Source organism: Hibiscus syriacus, unplaced genomic scaffold, assembly GCF_006381635.1.
Source record: "Hibiscus syriacus cultivar Baekdansim isolate YM2019G1 unplaced genomic scaffold, ASM638163v2 tig00110940_pilon, whole genome shotgun sequence".
NCBI classification, from domain to species: Eukaryota; Viridiplantae; Streptophyta; class Magnoliopsida; order Malvales; family Malvaceae; genus Hibiscus; species Hibiscus syriacus.
Window position 1 is genome coordinate 2681915 of NW_024062923.1, and position 23150 is coordinate 2705064.

At 35.3% G+C, this 23150-nt stretch overlaps 2 protein-coding genes and 4 pseudogenes across 2 annotated transcripts; 3 read left to right on the forward strand and 3 right to left on the reverse strand.

Moving 5' to 3' along the window:
- The first annotated feature begins 1984 nt into the window (after nt 1-1984).
- Nucleotides 1985-11681, forward strand: LOC120147515 (annotated as a pseudogene).
- LOC120147738 lies at nt 4394-8336 on the reverse strand (annotated as a pseudogene).
- Nucleotides 6425-7097, reverse strand: LOC120147736 (GDSL esterase/lipase At5g14450-like). The gene is made up of 2 exons (XM_039161044.1): nt 6999-7097; nt 6425-6832 (listed from the first exon to the last, which is right to left on the reverse strand). Exons 1-2 carry the CDS (start codon nt 7021-7023, stop codon nt 6585-6587), a joined length of 273 nt encoding a protein of 90 aa, XP_039016975.1. The 5' UTR covers nt 7024-7097; the 3' UTR covers nt 6425-6584.
- LOC120147734 lies at nt 9493-11297 on the forward strand (annotated as a pseudogene).
- On the reverse strand, nt 11515-15034 carry LOC120147737 (annotated as a pseudogene).
- Nucleotides 15035-20092: 5058 nt separating this feature from the next.
- On the forward strand, nt 20093-22528 carry LOC120147730 (E3 ubiquitin-protein ligase RGLG2-like). The gene is made up of 11 exons (XM_039161037.1): nt 20093-20617; nt 20700-20784; nt 20866-21006; nt 21084-21197; nt 21280-21377; nt 21446-21525; nt 21610-21715; nt 21807-21934; nt 22016-22169; nt 22280-22336; nt 22430-22528. The coding sequence occupies exons 1-11, from the start codon at nt 20108-20110 to the stop codon at nt 22511-22513; spliced, it is 1557 nt and encodes a 518-aa protein (XP_039016968.1). The 5' UTR covers nt 20093-20107; the 3' UTR covers nt 22514-22528.
- The last annotated feature ends 622 nt before the right edge of the window (nt 22529-23150 follow it).

The window sequence follows — 23150 nt, forward strand, 5'->3', positions numbered from 1 at the left end:
TTAATCTAGTTAGGTATATGAATTTAGTTTTTAGGTTGAAATGACTTCATAATCTAAACTGGTTCAAATAAATTTTAACGTAAATATTAAATTAAACAAAAAGTATAGTCCAAACATCAATTTGAACTAATAAATCAAGTTCAGAATCTTTGATTAGACTAAAAAATTAAATATAAAATTAAATTAAATATTTAATTCGACTAAAATCTTTTAGTGTCATACTGCACCTTAAATTTAAAGTTGAATATAATATATATATATAATATTAAAAAAATATATAATGTATTTTTTTTTGGGTCATAAATTCATTTTAAGTCCAAAGTGCAAACTTTGATTTCACTGAGGCCCAATATGTAAAATGCGGCATTTTGGATCTAACACGTGGCAAGAAACAAAGGAAATAAAAAGTTCAGTTATAATTCTTCCACGTGTCAAAACTGGTCCAAAATAAAGCAAAAACGTACAAGTGAAAAAAAAATTCAAATTATCCACCGATTTTCGTTTTTTTTTCTTTCTCTTGGTTATTTTTATTATATACTTCGATATTAGAAAGATTTTCTTATTATAATACAAATTTCTAATTCAAACTTTATTGAAAGAGAAAAAAAGAGTATAAATTTTGATCAAACAAAGGATTGAATGAAGTGAAAAGACTGTGTGGAATGAAGTAATCTGGCAAAACAAAAACATTGTATTTCAGACGAAGATAGGAAATAATATTTGAACGATGTCGTCGCCGGGCATTGCTTCAATCTTGGAAAACACAGGGAACTCGATCGGTTAAGGAAAAACAAAGAGGTGCTTGTTGAAATCAACAAGCTTCACAAAAGCTTCAAGCTAGTAAATTTTCTCAACTTCTCTTTTTCTCCTTTAGCTTCAAATCTTATGATCTGGGTCTGTTCTATATTATCAAATGGTGTTTTTTAAGCTTTTAGTTGTGTTGGCTCTCTGGTTTTTTTTTTTTTTTCCTTATTAAAAACATGCTTTTTTTAGGTAGGGTTGGTTTAAAAGAGGTTAAATTTCGTTGATGATGGATTTTATTGACAAGGGAGTTATTTCTGTTATACATATTATTGCTGATTGTTTTAATTTATGACTTTTTTTTGTTGGTTTATTGAAGAAAAAAGAACTATAGTAATCTGATCAGATAGGAAAGGAATATAGTTCCTATTTGTACTTTGATTTGTGACTTGGTTTAAAACTTAATTTGAATCTAAGTTTTAGTTTAAACTTCATAGCTAGCAAACGTTTGAGGTAATTTGGGTGTAGAGGGTTTCGCCTCTTTTTATCAAAAAATGTGATTTACCTGAAATGGCTGCTCACAGGGCTTAATTTTCATGGAAATTGTGTGTCTTCACTCATTACATACTTGTAAATCCATTTTGAGAGTGGTTAGTTTTGTGTACATGTAGAATAATGTTCAATGCTTCATGTATAATTTAGCTTATAGGTGTGAGCTTCAAATATCCATTTCGTTGCTTTAGTTCGGATTTTGTTATTTTCTTAACATAAACTTACTCATGGTATCTATTTTTTTCGAAAATGTCTTGATTGATTTAATTGAGAATGTTAGCATGAAAGAGATCCAAGTTCTAAGCTTACTCCTGATATCTAGTTTTTCGTATTGAATTGCAACAAGACGATAAATGATTTTTTTTTTTGTCAATTCATTGGGGTTTAAGGAATTTTGAGATCCATATGGTCATTACCATTTAAAAGCTATACTCTGAATCAACTATTTTCTTGGTTTAAGAGTATTTTTTTTCTTCCTTGTTTTGCTTTATTTCATGTTCTTATTAACTATTACCAATTGTTTTTTGCTAATTTTGAGCTTTGATATACCTATGCAGCTCCTGAGTAGTTGAAACCTGGTGATTCTTCATTATCAAGCTAAAAAGTTTATATACTCAAGCTAAAGATCTTTCAGAGAGAGAAGTAGTGTACGTTCAGTATCTCTATTTTCTACCATTTCTTTGTACTGAGCATGAACTTACTGGTTCGGTTCGGCAGGCCTTTTTAAGATTCTCATTACCGTATTTTGTTTATGAATACCTGCGTTTTGGCATTGGTACAGGATTTCCAGCTCATTAGTTTGGTCAACTTGACACTTATCTGCCATCTGGACCTCCGGGACAACAACGAAGAAAGATGGGTGCGTGCTACCTTCCATGTCTGTATGAGACATTTAAGTTGCTTCTAACCTCTCTGTCGAGTTCTCTCTTGCATGACGATATTTAGGGATCCTAGCACGTACATTCTTATAATGCCTGAGGTTATGGTCCTCTCATAACCATCTTGGCAGTTGATTGAACTTATCCTTAAACTTGTGGAAGGGTTCGATTTAGTTATCGAGTAATCAAAGAGGATGTTAAGATATAGCTGTAATTTTCTGCAGTTTGATTTTCTCCATCCTCTTTTGTTTCTCTTTTCCTTCCTTGACCTGCAACTTTTGTTTAGTTTAACGAAATGCGTAATTGCTTGGCTAATTCCTATGAATTTCTTGTGTTTAAATGACTAAATTTGCATACTATCATGATAGCTAAAATAAATAAGGACTCGACAATTAGTTGAAACTACGAAGTCTTTATGATCTCTCTATTCTTTTGAATCTAGAAGGTTGAATATATGGCATGTGCCAAAGCAGAAAGTCATTTTCATGTGTAGATTTCTGATACTAGAACTAGTGTATCGAACGGCCCATTTATGCTGCTAACTTTAAACAAATTGCAGATGGCAATCAAAAAAGGAAAAGAAAAATCTGATTCAGATATCTCTCGCATTTCTCCTTCTATGCGGAGTCATATGAGGCTTGTGTTAGTCTCAAAGATGAACAAGTAAGCTTGTAGACCATAATTGTCTGTGCAGCTCTGTCACAATCTATTCAACCGTTGTTTTTGGTTCTTAGACCAAATTTACTTTCCCTTACCTCTTGTACTCAGGTAGCTGCAAGAGTCACCGCAGATGCTGAGAAGGATGAGTGGTTTGTTGTAAAAGTGACAAATTTCGATGAGAAAAACAAAAGTACGGTTCATATAGGACATTTCATTTTGGCTTGCGCAAAGATCCTGTCCAGAATCTTCTTTATTCCTGTTTCTAAGTTGATCTTCATATTTGCAGATTTGAAGTATTGGATGAGGAGCCAGGTGACGATGAAGAAGGTGGCGTCCAAAGGTAAGGTTTTTATACTTCGTTCCATATCATGTTCTTATTCATTACTTTTTGGTCCAGGGGACTCTACCCTGTTTTTATTTGTTTTGATGATTGAGACTGAATTACGAGATTTATATCAAGGCTCAAATTCTCTTATGCAGTCAATTTTTGAATCAATGTTCGTTGGTAGCTTCTGTTTTTCAGTTTTTCATATAGCTGGAACTAGTTCATCCAGAAGATCTCAATTTTTGTTACTGCGATTTCAGAAGTACAGCTGCCTGCATCTTGCATTATACCATTTCCCAAGAGGAATGATCCTCCTAGTACTCAAGAATTTCCTGCTGGTAGACATGTTTTGGCCGTTTTATCCGGAACAACCGCACTCTATAAAGCAACCGTCGTTAGTACGCCTCGAAAGGTAACTATTCCTGTCACCACCATCATCATTCATACCCGATATATACTTTAGGATCAATTCATATTCTTTACTTTTTTCTTGTTCATTTGCTAAAACAAAACTGACTATTACTTGTGTGCATATTCTTGGCGGGCTGTCCCACCGTATCGTGTCTTTCCAGAGGAAATCCGATGAGTGAGTAACATCCTCCATACTGATGAGTGAAACCCTGTTGCTTTGCCTGTTTGTGTTCGGCCTCATTTGTTAATCTTCCCCATAAACAATCTTATTACTAATAATAATAATCTATTATTTATCATGTGTTACTGAAATGCATGGCCATTCTTTTCGGTCTCGTGTAGGTATTTACTGGAATTTGATGATGATGAAGAAGACGGAGCTTTGCCGCAGAGGATGGTACCATTTCACAAAGTGGTTCCATTTCCAGAAGGACATAGACAATGAGATGTGTGTATAAAAATGTGTCTAATAATTCCTAGAGTTGGCGCCTAAACCATGTTAACGAGGATTTTCACGTGTTGGATCAGTAATGAAAGATGCCAACTTGTATCCATTTTCGTTAGTTAAAGGTCTTCAATGCTTTCTCAATAGTAGGTTAGGGTTTCCATCGCACTTGGACTCGAGCATTCGACTAGATAAGGATGCATTTTACTTGAGGAGCGGCCGTTGCACTCTATAAGGGTTTAAACCTCCGTATACAAGATCCGGAAATTGAAATTGATCATACTCGTGCTCGGACGCTAAAGTCCGGAAAAGCAATATTTCTATTGGCCCTCAATATTTTTAATACTTCTCAAGGTCTTATTGTATGATTTGAGAGCAATTTGAACGTAACAAACCTTCAATACATGAAATGGTGCTCCAAATTGTTTTTTTTTTTCACCAACGCTAATCAACAATGATTTTTCAGTATCAAAGGTCTTACTGCTTCTGACATGCTTGAGTGATTGGAATTGCCGGGTCTGATAACGATCCTTGAGTACGATCTGCAACGTATTGATTTGCAACCTGAGAGTAGTGAACTCCATCCCAGCTTACAAAGGCAGAAGGGTTTTTGCATGAAGCTCCGAATACTTCGGTTTTGTTGACGATTGCTTTGTTCCCGCACCATACATGATCATAGTTCACATGATATCCGCAGCAGGGATTTAATGGATCTGCCATTCCTATAAACCAAGCTTAAACTAATAAAGAAAAGCATTCAAGCATATATTACAGCAAAGATCGAAGATAGCCTTGCATTGCGTTTATGTCGCTTAGATGCAATCAATCCAAACCTTAATCATCAACAAAGTAAAAGCTTGATTGTATAGCAATGGGAGATTACCTAGATTAGCATTGGCAATCATTGAAATCTTAGCGGAATAGACATCCACAAGTGTAATCGAAGCTTCAGGGAGCTCCGTTCGTAGCTTGATGATTCTGTCCTTAAGCTGCCTATTGAATTCCATTGGCCATTCATTTTGCTTCTTGACACAACCGTACTGGTCAACATATCCGGGGTCGGGTCTAAGTATGTAGAAAAGTTAACCGGCAAGCAACCAATCGACCATGTTGTGTCCAGAATGTCCTCCCTCCTTGCTTATACAGACGCTGGATTTTAACAAACAGATCAGTCTGATTTTGCATCTTCTCGTAAAAGTTCTAAGAATACTGCTAGTTGAACATAAATGAAGCAAAATGTCAACAAGAAAGCCATTGACACCATAAAAACTGTCATGATGTCCAACATTGGCAGTTTTAACCAAAAGACTCGTTACTCGAAAAATGTACCGGATTCAGATGTGATACTTCAAGAAGAATAAAAATCTGAAACTACATGGACCGAAAGACTGGAAATTACTTGGACGCTGACGCTAGCTGGTTTATCATATCTGGCATTTCTGCACGCAATTGATCAAAACTCAAGCGCCTAAACCCAACGAAGATCATTTTGGCCGATGTCTTGAATCAATGTTCGTTGGTAGCTTCTGTTTTTCAGTTTTTCATATAGCTGGAGCTAGTTCATCCAGAAGATCTCAATTTTTTTACTGCGATTTCAGGAAGTACAAGCTGCCTGCATCTTGCATTATACCATTTCCCAGAGGAATGATCCTCCTAGTACTCAAGATTTCCTGCTGGTAGACATGTTTTTGGCCGTTTATCCGGGAACAACCGCACTCTATAAAGCAACCGTCGTTAGTACGCCTCGAAAGGTAACTATTCCTGTCACCACCGTCATCATTCAGTACCCATATATACTTTCGGATCAATTCATATTCTTTACTTTTTTTTGTTCATTTGCTAAACAAAATGACTATTACTTTGTGTGCATATTCTTGGCGGGCTGTCCACCGTATCGTGTCTTTCCAGAGGAAATCCAATGAGTGAGTAACATCCTCCATACTGATGAGTGAAACCCTGTATTGCTTTGCCTGTTTGAGTTCGGCCTCATTTGTTAATCTTCCCCATAAACAATCTTATTACTAATAATAATAATCTATTATTTATCATGTGTTACTGAAATGCATGGCCATTCTTTTCGGTCTCGTGTAGGTATTTACTGGAATTTGATGATGAAGAAGACTAGAGTTGGCGCCCTAAACATGTTAACGAGGATTTTCACGTGTTGGATCAGTAATGAAAGATTGCCACTTGTATCCATTTTCTTTAGTTAAAGGTCTTCAATGCTTTCTCATTAGTAGTTTGGGTTGCCATCGCACTGGACTCGAGCATTCGACTAGATAAGTGATGCATTTTACTTGAGGAGCGGGCCGTTGCACTCTATAAGGGGTTTAAACCTCCGTATACAAAGATCCGGAAAATTGAAATTGATCATACTCGTGCTCGGACGCTAAAGTCCGGAAAAGCAAAATATTTCTATTGGCCCTCAATATTTTTAATACTTCTCAAGGTCTTATTGTATGATATTTGAGAGCATTTTGAACGTAACAAACCTTCAATACATGAAAATGGTGCTCCAATTGTTTTTTTCAACCAACGCTAATCAACAATGATTTTTCAGTAATCAAAGGTCTTACTGCTTCTGACATGCTTGAGTGATTGGAATTGCCGGGTCTGATAACGATCCGTTGAGTGTACGATCTGCAACGTATTGATTTGCAACCTGAGAGTAGTGAACTCCATCCCAGCTTACAAAGGCAGAAGGGTTTTTGCATGAAGCTCCGAATACTTCGGTTTTGTTGACGATTGCTTTGTTCCCGCACCATACATGATCATAGTTCACATGATATCCGCAGCAGGGCTTTAATGGATCTGCCATTCCTATAAACCAAAGCTTAAACTAATAAAGAAGAAGCATTCAAGCATATATTACAGCAAAGATCGAAGATAGCCTTGCATTGCGTTTATGTCGGCTTAGATGCAATCAAATCCAAACCTTAATCATCAAAAAAAGTAAAAGCTTGATTGTATAGCAATGGGAGATTACCTAGATTCTTAGCATTGGCAATCATTGAAATCTTAGCGAATAGACATCCACAAGTGTAATCGAAGCTTCAGGGAGCTCCGTTCGTAGCTTGATGATTCTGTCCTTAAGCTGCCTATTGAATTCCATGGCCATTTCATTTTGCTTCTTGACACAACCGTACTGTCAACATATCCGGGGTCGGGTCTAAGTAGAAAAAGTTAACCGGCAAGCAACCAATCGGACCAGTTTTGTATCCAGAATGTCCTCCCTCCTTGCTTATACAGACGCTGGATTTAACAAACAGATCAGTCTGATTTTGCATCTTCTCGTAAAAGTTCTAAGAATACTGCTAGTTGAACATAATGATGAAGCAAAATGTCAACAAAGAAAGCCATTGACACATATAAAACTGTCATGATCCAACATTGGCAGTTTTTAAACCAAAAGACTCGTTACTCGAAAAAGTACCGGATTCAGATGTGATACTTCAAGAAGAATAAAAATCTGAAACTACATGGACCGAAAGAATGGAAATTACTTGGACTGCTGACGCCAGCTGGTTTATCATATCTGGCATTTCTGCACGCAATTGATCAAAACTCAAGCGCCTAAACCCAACAGAAGATCATTTTGGCCGATGTCAAAGGTGTAAAGCGCCTTAGCAAAGTCCTCAGATCTAGGAAGTTTGTCTTTCTCAGAAGGATATTTAGCTAAGGATTACCAAAGAACAGGATTAAAACAGTGTCAAATTTTTTTTTTTGTTAAATTTCATATCAACATTCTATCAAACACACAACTTGTAAATTCAACCTTGCTTGTACATTTCAGCAGCCCCTTGCTTTGAACTGTTCAAATTGCACAACCTGATATCTAAAGAAAATGGACTTATCCCATACTGATAAATGGTCTCATTTGGCCTTCTAATGGTTGATCCTCCGGTAGCGAAATTCGCCCCATGCCTGAAATTTGCTCCCAAGGAATTCAAGTATGCATGAAGATATGGCAACTTAACCCACTCAGCTGCCAAAAGTAAAGAACAAAAGAACAAGATTTAGACATGGAAATATAATAAGTTCTCTATGAACTGTTCTTTTGTTTACCTATGAAGTCTATGAGGCGACCATCACAGTCTCTACCAGATGGTTTGTGAAAATAGGGCACGCCATAAGGAGCTCGGATTGGTTCAAAAGCAGCTGAAATCCCACCAGTGTCTGAGTTTGAGTCACCAAAGTTGTAAATTGCAGGGAATGCACATGGGGGCACTGGTAAGCCAACACCATTTACACTCAACACCCACCAGGAAACTAAAACCCCAGAGGTTAAAACACCCCAAAGCTCCATTTTTTCTCCTACTTTAGCTCATTCTAGCAACTTCCCATTTTATATATGGAAAAGAGCTAATCTACCTTTTTACCACTTTGTCTTGGGTTAAAACTTGATGATCAACCGGATCATCTGCCCCATTAAATGATATCCAGCCACATGTGTCCACTGTTGCAGACCGGACAATCTTTTATTGTCAAAGCTTGCACATGTTTTGGACCATTTTGTCTTGAGAGCTGTACACCGTTTGATGGCCTTGTTGTCTTCTTTTACAAGTGAGATCATATCTTGTTTATCTTAGTGACAAGCTTTTCTTGTCGGTGTTAGGCAAAAAAGAAGGACCAAATTGTAAAAGAAAAAAAGAGCTTCATTTTCTAGGCCTCGGGCCTTAAAATTGGATTTGGTTGTGCTCCAACAGTGGGATACATCATCCATGTGCATAACCTGCCAATTACAAAAGCTAATGCCACAGATCAGTTGCAAAATTTCCAAATATGTACGCATTTATTATTTTATTTCCTTAAATATATGTCATCTTTGTGAAAAACGAAAGATCTGATGATCTTAATGGGGATATTCTTAGAAGTTGTTTTTGATTTACGATCTTGGAATTCCAAGAGCTTCTTCATCAAACAAATCATATTACTTTGGCAATGTTTTATATAAGAGATTTGAAGTTCCAAATTTTCTTTGACCTAAAAAACAAATAATAGTGATTATGTGACCTTGCTTCATACCATTTGTCAATTCCACAAGAAACATTTGTTTTTCTTCTTCTTTCTTTTTTCTACAGTGTCAAGGGAACTTGATTATATTTATTTTCAAAATTCGAGTTTAATATGAGATAAATGTTAAACTATTTGACTTTTTTTAGATTTATTTATCTAATAAAAATGATTTTGATAATTATATTAAATTTTAAACACGATTATTTATGTTCGAGTTTAAGTTAGAATTTAAATTTTCTAATATTTATAACAAATAAAATATTTTAACCCAAACAATTATTGAATTCTACTTGCAATGAAATTTGGGCTTTAAAATGAAAATAGATTTAAGCAGGCTGAAAACAACACAACTAAAGACATTAGTTGGCCCATTTCACTATCATTTTAACAAATACGATATTCCTCTTCTCCCCGTTTTTCTTCAACTTGAATTTGAATACCACCCCGTGTTTCCTTTTTCCTTTTATCTCAAGAAACCAGTTCAGGTTTCAGGTAAATCAATTGTTTTTCTTTAAACCGTTTTAAGATTTTCACCCCTTTTAATGATGTTTTTCTAATAGTAATTTGTATTTGTTGGGATTTGTTTGTTTCTTACGATTCCGTGAAAGTAGAGAGCAGTTTGGGATAAAAATGAGTAACCCATCAGCAGGAACCTCTTCAAAAGCAAAAGTTGGGTCATCACAGCCTTCAGAAGCTTCTTTCAAGCGCAAAAGAGGAGTTTTTCAAAAAGATTGTAATCCAAAGTTTCCTCATTTATATCCCAATTCTCTTAATTTTCCTGCAAGTTTTTTGCCCTAATGATTTCCATTGTTTTTCTACAGTGCAGCATATGATGTATGGCTTTGGAGATGATGCCAATGTAAGTATTCCTCAGAAATTTGGAATTGAGCTCTTTTCATTGCTTAAATTTTCCCTTTTTTCTTGTCATTTTTATGGATCATGATTTAGATGTGGATGAAAATAAAACTGAAAAAGAGTAACTTTTGTAAGCTATATATATAATGTATTTGCTGTGTTTTCTAAGTTTTTCCCAATATTTGGAGGGTTACTTTTAAGGAAAATAAGAGTTGAAGCAGCCTAGTAACGGATTTCATCCCAATGTTATAGCTATGAGTTTCAACATATTTCACTCGAAGGAAAGAGGTAGTGTATGTGCAAATGTCGGTGACGGGTTCGTAGATTGTTTGTTGGCGTTACTTATGGTTTCAGATCTTTTGCTAGACTAACATTTATCAATTCCTTCCAGTGCTTTCCTCTAACGATTTTGGTTTTGATCAATTCTATGATGCAGTTTTGGAGTATAATGTCTCTAAGTTGATTTTGATGGCTAATGTTTATGTTCCACTATCAATGAAGTATTTGCTTGTTTAAATACTTAAACATATAAGTTCGGAAGATAAATCCCAATACATGCAAATAAAGCTTGAAATCTCATTTTATGGATGCATCATTGGGAGAAATGTTCATAAAATTGCCCACCTTTGCCTGCTTTTATGCACTGCAGCGCCGGAGCTGTGCATTGTCCGTGCATGGTCTTCCAGAAACATGATTGTTATATATCCGATCACAACTTTGAACTTCATTTGTTGCATTTTCAGCCATTTCCAGAGACTGTGACCCTTGTGGAAGACATTGTCGTGGAATACATAACAGATATGGTAAGTCTCTATGGTTTTGCCTTTTGATATCTTTGGTTAATGAGATGTCAGTATCTGTAATATGTTCCTATGATCCCATCTTCCTCGTCATAGGCACATAAAGCACAAGATTCGGATCGAAGAGAGGAAAGCTATCTGTTGAAGATTTTCTGTATCTAGTTCGCAAGGTAAAACTCTCAATTATATTTTGATGTGCTGTCTTTCACATGATTCGATAAATTTGTTTTAACAACTATGTCAGCGATGATAATCTAAGCATGTTTCCGGCAGTGGTTATTTTTCCTTTGATGTTTATTGTAGTGCTTAGAAGAGTAATGTCAATAATCGGTTTGATTCTGCAGGACACACCGAAACTAAATCGATGTACGGAATTGCTGTCGATGCAAGAGGAATTGAAGCAGGCTAGGAAGGCATTTGAGGTTGATGAAGAGAAGCTGGCAACATTAGAGTAGCCTATTGGCCTTTTATTTGTACAGATCAAGATTAGTGCATTGAGCATTGCAAACAAATGATTTTGTTACAATATAAAAGTGTAGACATGCCAATGGGTCGGATCATGGCCCGAACACTTTTTTTTTCTTGTCTATGCTTTTTCACCCGAGGCAATCTAGGGCATAAATTTGTAAATATCCCTATATTCATGTATTTGAAAATGTGTTGGAACTAGGATACCATACCATCTCTTTGAAAGAATCCAAGCAACTTAGAATAAATTGCCTTGCTTTTTTGTTGCATATCTGTCGAGATTCATTAAATAAATGCCTTCTAAACAGTTTTTTACCAATAAAACTTGTTTAAAAATACATATGAAAAACTAGAAAACAGTAAAACTAATACCAGTTTAGGTAGTTCAACAATAGCATCCCTTTTGAGTGTAAGAAAATAAAAATCACTTCCAAAAGCTCTTCTTTTCAAGGGTTGTGGCCATTTGCAGCAACTAGCAGGCAGTATGTTTAATATAGCTCCCATCCACATCCCACAAGACGATAATTCTTCTTCATCTTTGGTCTTCTAATCCTATTTCAAATTTCAAGGAAAGCAAAAATCTTCTTCTTGAATGGCAATCTTTCTTCCTCTTACATAAATGACTACTACTTCCCAGTTTGCAACTAAAGAAAAGGAAAAACATAAATCAGTTTTAGAGAAACAGACAAAGCTTGATAGCTTTTTCTTACCAATACAAATAGCATTCAACACAAGTAGGCTATGTTACTTGGACTAGGATGTAAGTGTCAAGATACGATAATATGCCCTCCATTTATATGTTCCAACTTTTTTCAAGTTCCTCTATATGTTTTTGTTGGGTCATATTGTCATATACCCATTTCCAAATATCCCAATATGACGACTACGAGCAATATAGCAATCGGCAAATGAAGGGATAAAAGTGCATATGAACCAACAGAAATCAAGGGGAAATATTTAGGTTAAGAAAATACCTGAGAGAAAAAATTGTAAATTCACATTGCCATAAACCATCATCGCTCCACAAACTTCTTTCGTGCAATTAACACTCTTTCCTTACCAACGGAGGGAGCATCGGCTCCTGGTTAAACTTCGGATAACCAGCAATTCCACCTCAATGAAAGAATAAATTTCCGGATATGATCTATTACTGAGTTTTTATCCCTTATAATGACGAACCCATTTAGCCTCGGTATTCTATCCATTTCAATCAAGATCCTCTGCGCTACAACCACGCTCCTTCATCTCAGAAAAGACTGCCCAAGCATGAGAAGATCATATGTTCTTGGGAATGTAGAGAAAGCTTCGCACCTACAAAGGCAAAAGTGATAGCATGGTGCATAGTTAGGCCAGGAAAGATGAATAGACATATGTGATTATCAGAATGACGATATATGACAGAAAGAGGAGGGAAATGGATTAAGAATGTATAACTGAATTACAAGTTTATGCATACCAATCATGAACAGTTCCAATCAAGCCTCGGTCATAAATAATTTTCAATCTTGCAGACATTTTGACGGGAGCGGCATTCATTACCCAGACATCTTTATCTTTAAGGGCAGCAGCAAAACCCCCAAGATTGGAGTTCATATCCATGATATTTCTGAAGGAATTCTTCTCTATAACAGATTTCATCTGCTTCCAGTATCCGATCACTCTAGAACGCCATATTCTCTGTATCATAAGTGTATCTCAGTCATCAAAATCCAAGGGTATATAGAGGAAAGTAACAAACAAATCAAGATGGGAAAAAAAGCAGAGACAACTACAGCACTTGAAATTCTCCTACGATCTTAAAAATGTACAGTATCTTCATGGAATTCTTCAGCACTAACACCGATTTCTTCAAGGCGGGGTGGTGGTGCAGTAAGCCTTTGAGGCCAGGGAAGTAGTCCACTCCATCTTTCTTTGTGCATCTCTGTAGCATCAAGCAAGAGTTGAGTTCACACTTAATAGTTCCAATTATATCTCCAATTTTTAGGACCGTAAACCACTAATCCACTATTATGTTGTTATTATCATAATATGTGATCATATATGAAGATAAACAATATGAAATGTCCATAGACCAGTAAAAAGAATTAGAATAAGAAAGCACTCCGCAACTATCAATGCCATTGTATGCATGGCAGTTCTACTTACTTGCAGAGTATGGAGTGATGCATGCCTTCATAGACACATTCCAACTAGCATCTGGGTCATCTCCAGAATTGCACAAAGGAGGTTGAGTCCCGGGATCTCTCTTCAAGTAACAACTGTTGCTCAGAGGCTTAGACCATATAACAGTTTGGCCTCGTTTTGCAGCAACTTTCCAGTACATTCGTTTCAGAAGGCCGTATATTGCATTCCAGATCTTTCTATTTTCTGGGTCTTGTTCATAGGCTTCGGGAGAAGAATAAGCAAAGTACCCTCCTGGTCTCAATAATCTATCAAGTTCCAATAGGGGACTACCATCTCTCTGAAGCCAGTCTATACGGCATCGGGAACAATGAGCTAGCTCAAATGATCTGCTTGGATAAGGAAGACTTTTTGTTCCCAACACACCAAGTGTTGAAGGGATACCCCTTTCTAATGCAAATTGTATTTGATTCTCATGTACATCATTAGGTGCAAGGGACGTGGCTATGATATCAAGCGGAAGGAGATAGGCTCCAAAACCTGCAACTCCGCATCCCACATCAAGAACATTTTGTATATGTCCGCCATTGTGCAGTTTATCAACAGGAAATTTCAGCATTTACACAAATATAATAATTCAACATCAAGCTATAAACAAGTACATAAACTTTTAGAAAGCTAAAATTTTAAGATCAGTCAATATAAGAATCCTTAATCCAATAAGCCAGTAGGCTATACCTGAGCAAGACCAACAATATACTTATAAGCACCATCATGAAAATGGATTCCACCACCGGGAAACTTTATTTTCTCCCCATCAACAATCATACAATGCTGATCTGATTTCTCCTCCGCAAGATGTGTATGGGGAATATTTGCTTTCCACACTTCATCTCTACTAGCAGGCCATCTTATAGAGATCTGAAATTCTAATATCAATTACATTGGTATCGAAACAGACTAAATTACATCAATCCAAACTACATCAATCCAAACTCTTAGACCATGCAAAGAAAAAAACCATCACTCACCTTGTAATCCTTTGGCGGCGGAATCAAGCAATTGTAACGACGCTCCGGCGGCGGACAATGCCGCTCATAGTGTTCCATTACAGACAAATTAGGCTTTAATTTCAGCTGGTATATAAGGTTTCTATCTAAGCAGGGTATCAACTCAGAATATTTTATGTCACATATCTGTAAACTCATAAATAAAATCATTTAGTCAGATTAATAAACAAAATCCAAAAGAAACTCAAAGTCATTTGTCATATGAAAAAACACATGAAAAATAAAAGAAAAAAAAAATCTCAACGAAATAGAAAGCTAATAAAAATGCAATACTTACAGGAATGCTTTTAGGAGCTTCCAGATAGTACCTTTGCTCGTCAAGCAAATCAACCAAATCCCGATGCCTTGAGAACCGACCGACCCATCCAATAGGGAACCATTATCATTGGATCTCCTCGACCCAGGAGCAAATGAAAATCCATAATACAAACAAACCAACCCGAGAACAGCGATTAAGCCTATTAAAATATATGTTAACAGTTTCGTAGTGTGAATTTGATCGTTCTTTTGCTTCATCTCGTGAACCGAAAATCCCAAAGTCGACACGATCCAAATAAAAAAAACCCTACAATTTCTTCTTCTTCTTTTTGTTGAGTGTTGAAATGAGAGTGAGAGTGAGAGTGATAAGGAACAGCTGTCTCCCCAGATTTAGCCGAGCTGATTTTTCTCGGGATCGAATTAACGAGGATACGGTGATGTTTTTTTAACGGTTCTTACGGATGGTTATCTGCGGTCAAGTTGATTCGTTAGAGAAAAATAAAACCAATAGTATGATTACACGTGTCAATACGTATAAGGATCAGGTTTGCATTTTACTGAGGAGAACTGAAAGGTCTTTTAAAATGTAGTCATTATATTACAGTATTACGCGCAGAAAGAGAGTGTGCGATATACAAGTCAAATTGAAATGTTCCGTGCTGTTCACGATAAATATGAGAAAGTGGGAGGTTGGATTGACGTTTCTGTTCTTCGCAATTGTGTAACCGGCTGTGGAAAATGGAAGTGGACAAGACTCTAAGGTCAGCTTTCGCTTGTGACCGGACGTGGGTTTAATTTTACCATCGTATCCGCATAGATTGTATCAACGGTTAAGTGATCAATTATTGTCTATGATTTTTTAAAAGCGACTATAAATAAATGGAAGGGAGATAGGTAAAGATATAAAATCAAAAATAATAAATTATTAAAGAAAACTTCACTAAATACGGTAGAAATGTCGACAAAACAATTTAAATATGTCTGATGATAATATAGGTGGCAAAAGATTGATACATAATATTTCTAAAGATTGAATAATGTCACGACGATGCTCACGATTACTAACTGTTTAAGTTTTGGATGGTGTTTATTCATCGACTACTAATTTTGTAGTGACTATATTAACGGATTCCGTATGTGTATGATACTAGGTATGACGTCTTCTATTAATTTGTGAATGATAAGTCTCTATGACTAGAGTTACATAGGATAATATCTTGAATATCCTTCCTAAATTACTTATTCACGAATAGATAATGTAACATTTTCAGAGTTTTGACTAAACTATGTAAACATGCATGAACAAACGTCAAAGCAAAACGTATTATAGACATGTAATTCAACTAAGTAAAATAGTTGTGTAGTCGAAACACAATTTAGATATTAAACGAAATTAAAAATATACACACAAGACAGTCTCAATCAGAATTTAGTTAATGGTTAAACTGAGATTCACATTTAAATTCACAATCATCATCAAATAAGCAAACGAAAACGCAAAGACATAACATTAAAAATAGAAAACAATTCAAGAAGAGTGGCGCTGCTTCAAACTCCAACGATAGCGACAATGTCTTTCTAGGGTTTCTATATATGTGCTTTTATAAAGCTCCTTATAAGATTTTTTTCAGCCTCAAGCCCACGCTTTCTTCTTATCCAAGTTATTGACGTGGGCCAAATGGCGGCTATAATCTATACACGATGATGAAGCACATTTCTTCTTCATGTCTACGACCACGGCATTACTTCCGGCAAAATGCCTTCTTCTAGTTGAGATAGAAATGCTACCTCTGTTTGCTTTTCTTGTTTGCGTTCACCCCCCCCCCCCCGTAAAACACAAAAAAAACTATCCAACAACAATAAAAAATTAATAAATAAACGAAATTAGGTGCGAACCAAGCTCCAATACAAACTACATGCAAAACTAACTAATTTAAACTGTAAATGCAGCTAGTTTACTTCAGTGCGAGCAAATAACTGGGTCTAAATAATGCAAATATGAACTCTTTTCAAGAGTTAACAGATATAAAGCTATATCACGATGTCTGTTTGTATTTTATGGATTGTATTTCATCGGTGATACTATTTTGTGACTATATTTTTCAACATGCTTATGTTATGAATGCATGCAATATTGTAGAGTTCTATGTAGCGTTGAACTGTTTAACTCATTTGAAATGTGTTTATGTTCATAGGTTTTTAGGTGGAGATTTAAGGATATGCAATCAAATCAAAGTTTCAGACGAGATCTCTTCAAAGTACATATTGATTTATTATAGTGGGCATGTATATTCGTTAACCTTACGTCATATTTCAATCGATAAGTAATTTTATAAAACTTATTGTTGATACTCTGTTTGTATTACTTAGAGCTTCATATGTTTTATAAACTAAACTTATTATTACTATTTTGGATGCAATGATTATTTCTTTATGATTTGGGTAAATACTGAAAAAAAATTAGTTACTCACTTCAAACATTTCGTGTGATACTCGAATCATCCATATTCGGGTTTAGTCGAAATAAGGTGTTACACAACATATCCTATAAGCACTAATTTTGAGCACAGTATGGGTGCTTCAACCTCCATCACGTGTAATCAATTTTTGAACATGATCATGATCTTAGTGAAGATGTAGACTAGCATTTAATTACGAGAGTATTCGGTCGTACTCAAGCCAAGCGATCGATGGCAGTGGTAGAAGTATATGCATTTTAGGGTAGGCACGTACCTACCTTTAGTTTTAAAAAGTGCGCCTAAGGCGCCGGAAAAATCGTCTCTGGAGGTACAGGTCCAATACGGCGGGCGCACACTTCTTTTAACCCTAATATTAGGTTTTATAACCTATCACAAATAGTAATCCAAATTGACGTTCATTTACATGTTTTTATAAATAGAAGAGTTCAAATCCTAATACATATATATAATTGATTTATAAGTCTTTTAAGTACGAAATTGCGATCTCGTCCTGCATGTTGCATCTAGGCTCCAAGGATCCTTTACATCTTGGTGCTTCTTGCACCTTTTATAATTAAGTTCATCTTGAAATTCAAATTTCTTTAAGTTAAGTTATTTTATTAATGGCGACCACCATGAAATTTTATTTGTGTTTATCTCATTCGATAAATTTATGTTATTATTATATACATGCACACTCTAAAAAATATTTATGGATCCACCACTAATCAATGACGATTCGAACTTTGAATATAATAAAATAATTTTAAATAAGTTTCTAGAAGGAAAAAAAAGAAACAAACGAAGTTTCTTTTTGACAAGAAAAAACAAGGACTTTGAATAACAGATTGAACCTTGTCATGTTCATATCCAAATCTATAAACGCTAACATAATTTCTCGCTGATTCAAAACACTTCCTATTTGACAGCTCTTCACGTCAATTCAAATCTATATATGCATGCTGAATCGCCATTGGAGAACGATACTTGCAGGTGTTCTAGAAGCAGCAATATTAAATGTTTCAAAACTACCATGTTCATCAAGATTTAATTCAATTTTGGGTAAACTATATGTTTAATATCTAAATTATCAGTTTTGTTTCGTTTTAGTATCTAAACTTTTATTTGTTTCAAAATTTTACTTAATTTGTTTCGTTTTGATACCTCAATGTTAAAAACATAGCATAACCTATTACAACATGACACCTTTTTATGAGTAAATTATATCATTCATCACTCAATTATCTTCTCACTCCTATTTTGGTCACTGAAGTTTATTTTTTTAATTTAATTACTTTACTTTCAAATTACTCCTAATTTAAACACTCTAACTTTCAAATTTGATTTTTCTGTTTTAATTATATATTAATAAAATAATAACAAAAAAATGTAATGTCACAAAATTTATTAATAAAATAATAGAGTGATAAAAACATGGGCAATTTGAAAGTTGAGTAGTCAAATTGAAATTTTTAAACTTTGGTGACCAAAATAGAAGTGAGAAGACAACTAAGTAATGAATGATGTAATTTACCTATGAAAAAATGTCACGTGCACCGGTTCTATTAAGTTTTTAACAAAGGAGTACTAAAATGAAACAAAAATGAATATTATGTATGATTATGAAACAAATAAAAGCTTAGGTACTAAAACTAAACAAACTGATAATTAAAATACTAAATGTGTAGTTTACCCTTCAATTTTTCACCAACTGCATAATTTTTTTATTAATTTAATATCCATTCACTTCTTACTTAACAAAAATAAAAATATCATCGGTTTTTATTTTAATTATTTTTATTTAATCTAATTAATATTCAATTGGTAAATAATTTTTTATTATTGTAAATCTAAAGTATAAATAAGATTACTACTCTAAAAGCCTATGAAATTATAAAATAAGGAGAATTAAAAGTTCATACTTATCAAATTTATAAAAAAAATATAGTAATTAAATAATAAAAGGTACTTCACACGACAATAAAATGAGTAGGGTTGAGCAACGAAACCGAGAAAACTGAAAAACCGACACGAATTGAGTAAAACGGTTCGGTTCGGTTTGGTTTGACTTTAAACGATTCGGTTTTCGGTTCGGTTTAAAGGCTTCATTTTTTTGATTCGGTTCGGTTCGGGTTTTCCATATAGAACCCATTTGTTCCATATTGAACCGAATAGGCAATTTTTGTAAAAAAAAATTATAGTTTCAAGTGATTTTTTTATTAAAAAACCGATAAACCGAACCGAAAAACCCAAACCGTTAAAAAAACCGAACCGAACCGAAAAAACCGGTTTCGATTTTTTCGATTTTTTAACTATTCGGTTTCGGTTTAAATATTGAAAACACGTTTATTTCGGTTCAGTTCAATTTTTGATAAAAAACTGAACCGAACCGAACCGAACCGAATACACCCTTAAAAATGAGTAGATCAGATATTATTTTTTTATTTATTATTAATTAATTATGGAATAATATACGAATTATTAAAAAGTAAAAATAGAAAACTTAAAATTGAAACCATAAACAAAGTTTAATGGGTTATAAATGGTTTCATAGATTGAATAGTAATTTTGAAGTTTCAGTGTCAGATAAAAAACCAAAAGTGAATCGGCTTGAGTTGTTGTTGTTGTTAGTATGTTGATGAAGAGTGATATTTTCGGAGGTATAATAATACCAACACAGTATCGAAAGGCGAGTTTAGTATCAAAAGATGCTTTGCCATTTTTTCTCTTCTTTCAATAGGTTATGGAGTAATCATTGATCAATGAACTCATCTGAATAATTTCAAAAGCAAATAAGATACCCACATCCTACACTCAAGCTCTCAGTAAAATACTAAGCAACTTCCTCAAGGGCACGGGATATTCTCTTCGTCCCAAAGTCATAAAGTTATTGACTTTTCGCTTCTAAACTTCATTTTTTTCTCCCTTCCAGAATATCACTTATCTGGCATGAGTTTCTGAATTGGTCTCTGGAATATTTGGTAGAAATACAGTAAACTTTGAAGTTTCTCCGAAGATCTAATTAGTCTCTATCCTTGTATATAATATATGCCTGGTGGGGTTTTCATTTTTAATTGGTTTATACAGATTTCGTGTACTGGATCGATAACAGTGAAGAGCAGGGTTTTGATTCTTGGAGACTCCATTACTCAATCATCATTCTTTCGTGGCATCTTCTTGTTATTGTCCTTTTGGTTTAAAGCTATCCTTATATATTTAGCTTTAGTTGTTGATGAATTCTTCGTAAAATCGGAGTTAATGGGGATTAGTAATTCAAGGGAAGGGAGTTGGAGGCAGGGTTCATTGAATCGTTCAAATTCATCATCATGGGATTCTTATTTGTGGTATAATCAATATTCATACGATCAAGAAAGCTCGATTATTGCGCCGCGGTCACCGTCCTATTATCCACATATGAAACACGAGCCAGCGTATTTTCCACCGTCCGGACAAGTGCTGCAGGATTATAATCCGTCTTCACGAGAACGTGGAAGTGATAGAAGGGTGCTGCAGAGGAGGTATTCGACAATTGCAGATAACTACCGCTCCTTAGATCAGGTTAATATCTATTATATATTGCTTTCTTTTGTTACAAGTTGATGGAGTAATTCCTTAGGTGACAACTTTTTCCATTGAGTAGGTGACGGAGGCTCTCGTGAATGCTGGCCTTGAATCGTCGAATCTCATTGTTGGGATCGATTTCACGAAGAGTAACCAGTGGACAGGTTAAGATCGATGTCTTAACCACGCCAGTAATGTATGTTATGAGCCATTGTAAAACCTGCTGAATGTGGCTTGTTTTGTAGGTAAAAGATCATTCAATGGCAAAAGTTTGCACCATATTGGAAATGGTTTGAATCCATATGAACAAGCAATATCAATCATTGGGAGAACCCTAGCTGTCTTTGATGAGGATAACTTGATTCCTTGTTTCGGATTCGGTGATGGTACGTATCTACTTCGGTTTTTAACCGAGCCTGTTTATTAATGCTGATGCTAAGAATGTACTCACATTTGTTGGCAGCATCAACACATGACCATGATGTCTTCAGTTTCTACCCGGACAAGAGATTTTGTAACGGCTTTGCTGAACTCTTAAGCCGATATAGAGAAATCGTGCCTCATCTACGTCTTTCAGGTTTCTATTAATCTCTCATTTTTCATCGGTGTTTCGATCTGCCTTTTGAAACTAATCTGATAAATAACTATTATTCTTGCAGGACCTACATCGTTTGCTCCTATCATTGAAATGGCAATGACCATTGTTGAGCAGAGCTGTGGCCAGTACCATGTGTTAGTGATAATTGCCGATGGACAGGTATTATTTCCGGTCTTTGCTGTAGTTTCATACCGGTTTAATATGACGAATACCAGCGGTTGTTTCAGGTAACTGGAAGTGTTGATACTAGGCATGGCAGGTTAAGTCCGCAAGAGCAGAAGACGGTTGATGCCATAGTGCAAGCAAGGTAAACGTTATGGATCCTGCTTTATTCAATTTATTTATTTTCATTGCAAAAATTGTTTCTTACATTTTGTTTGGCATATTACAGCAAGCTTCCGCTTTCAATTATAGTGGTCGGTGTCGGAGATGGACCTTGGGATATGATGAAGCAGTTCGACGACAACATACCAGCTCGAGCCTTCGATAATTTCCAGGTAAATTCTGATTGCATGCTAGATGTTTCATGTTTGATATTGTTCATGCTTCAGTTATTAAGGTTGTCCTCGTGGTGTTCTCTTTCCCTAGTTCGTAAATTTCACGGAGATCATGTCAAAGAATATAGCTCCGTCACGCAAGGAGGCGGAATTCGCTCTAGCTGCTCTAATGGAGATCCCATCACAGTACAAGGCGACTATTGAGCATAACATTCTGGGGTAATACTCACTTCTCCGTAGTTCATTTTAAGCCTTTTGCAAACTCAAGTGGCGATGGCAATTTTCAATTTACTTGTACAGTGTTCGAAAAGGAAATGTTCCGGAGAGAATTCCCCTACCTCCGCGTACATACGGTGCTGCATCTTTCAACAGCTCGAAACCATCTCACCTCACCGGTTTCCGACCAAGTGTCCCTCCGTATCCCGAAGATACAACTTCTACTTATGATAGCCAGGTACAGGAATTTCATAGCATTCTTCCTTGGCATTCAAGACAAGGTTTGGAACATATAAATGTTCTGTAAATAATGTTCAAGGCTAATCCTTTAACTGTTGTTCTGAACAGCTTTGTCCCATTTGTCTTAGTAACTCGAGAGGCATTGCATTTGGTTGCGGGCATCAGGTAACATGTCTCTAATGCGATTTTCCCTTAGTTCTTGCCATGGATGTTTGCAGAGATTATATGACCATTTCCTTTTGTTTTTGTTTTCCTCAGACATGTGAGGAATGTTCGGAAGAACTCGAAACCTGCCCAATATGCCGGAGTCCGATCAGATCGAAACTAAAGCTTTACTTTTAATCGTTCTATACTACAAATTGTTCTTTTTATTTTGTTGTTTGAGAATATGCAAATAGTGAATAGGCTTTGCAAATAGTGAATAGGCTTGACGAAGTATTTGTATATATTAAGATATATTGATTGAAAAAATTATTTATTTTTCTCATTATTTCGCTTCTTAAATTACGATCAATATTCTTTTTTTTTTTGTAGTTCACATAATTATATTAAATAATTATCTTGAATTTTTTTATTAAAAATATAATATTATTGATAAGAACAATATTTTAAGTGGAGTTAAATACTATAAAGTTACACACACTATCAATCTTCGCACATCCCCGGCCGCCAAACAAGCCTGGGAGGCTTCAAGTTACCGACGGACCGGCAATTTAAATAAGGTGATTTTGAAACCCTAAATTCAACATGAGGATTTCTATTCACTCCTGAGGATTTCTATTCACTCCTGAGATTTTCAGTTGTCTGCTCCCTGCTTCTGCATCACTCTGCTATGTTTTTTTTATCGTATTGCTTGCTACTCTGTTTCATCGAATTTTGTCAAAAGGTATCCGTTTAGCAGAAATAGCGGACGGTTATCGCTGCGATTTCCCGTTTCTGTTATTTGCGGAGTGAAATTTTCTCTACACCGCTATTAATC

What these genes read in the sequence shown, in the direction of transcription:
- LOC120147736 (XM_039161044.1), bottom strand. Translation starts at nt 7,023, where the DNA reads ATGATTGCCAATGCTAAGAATCTAG. An exon ending in TGCCAATGCTAAGAATCTAG is followed by an intron (nt 6,833 to 6,998) that starts GTAATCTCCCAT and finishes TTTGGTTTATAG; the next exon opens with GAATGGCAGATCCATTAAAG.
- LOC120147730 (XM_039161037.1), top strand. Translation starts at nt 20,108, where the DNA reads ATGCCTGGTGGGGTTTTCATTTTTAATTGGTTTATACAGATTTCGTGT. An exon ending in ACTACCGCTCCTTAGATCAG is followed by an intron (nt 20,618 to 20,699) that starts GTTAATATCTAT and finishes TCCATTGAGTAG; the next exon opens with GTGACGGAGGCTCTCGTGAA. An exon ending in TTGTTTCGGATTCGGTGATG is followed by an intron (nt 21,007 to 21,083) that starts GTACGTATCTAC and finishes ATTTGTTGGCAG; the next exon opens with CATCAACACATGACCATGAT.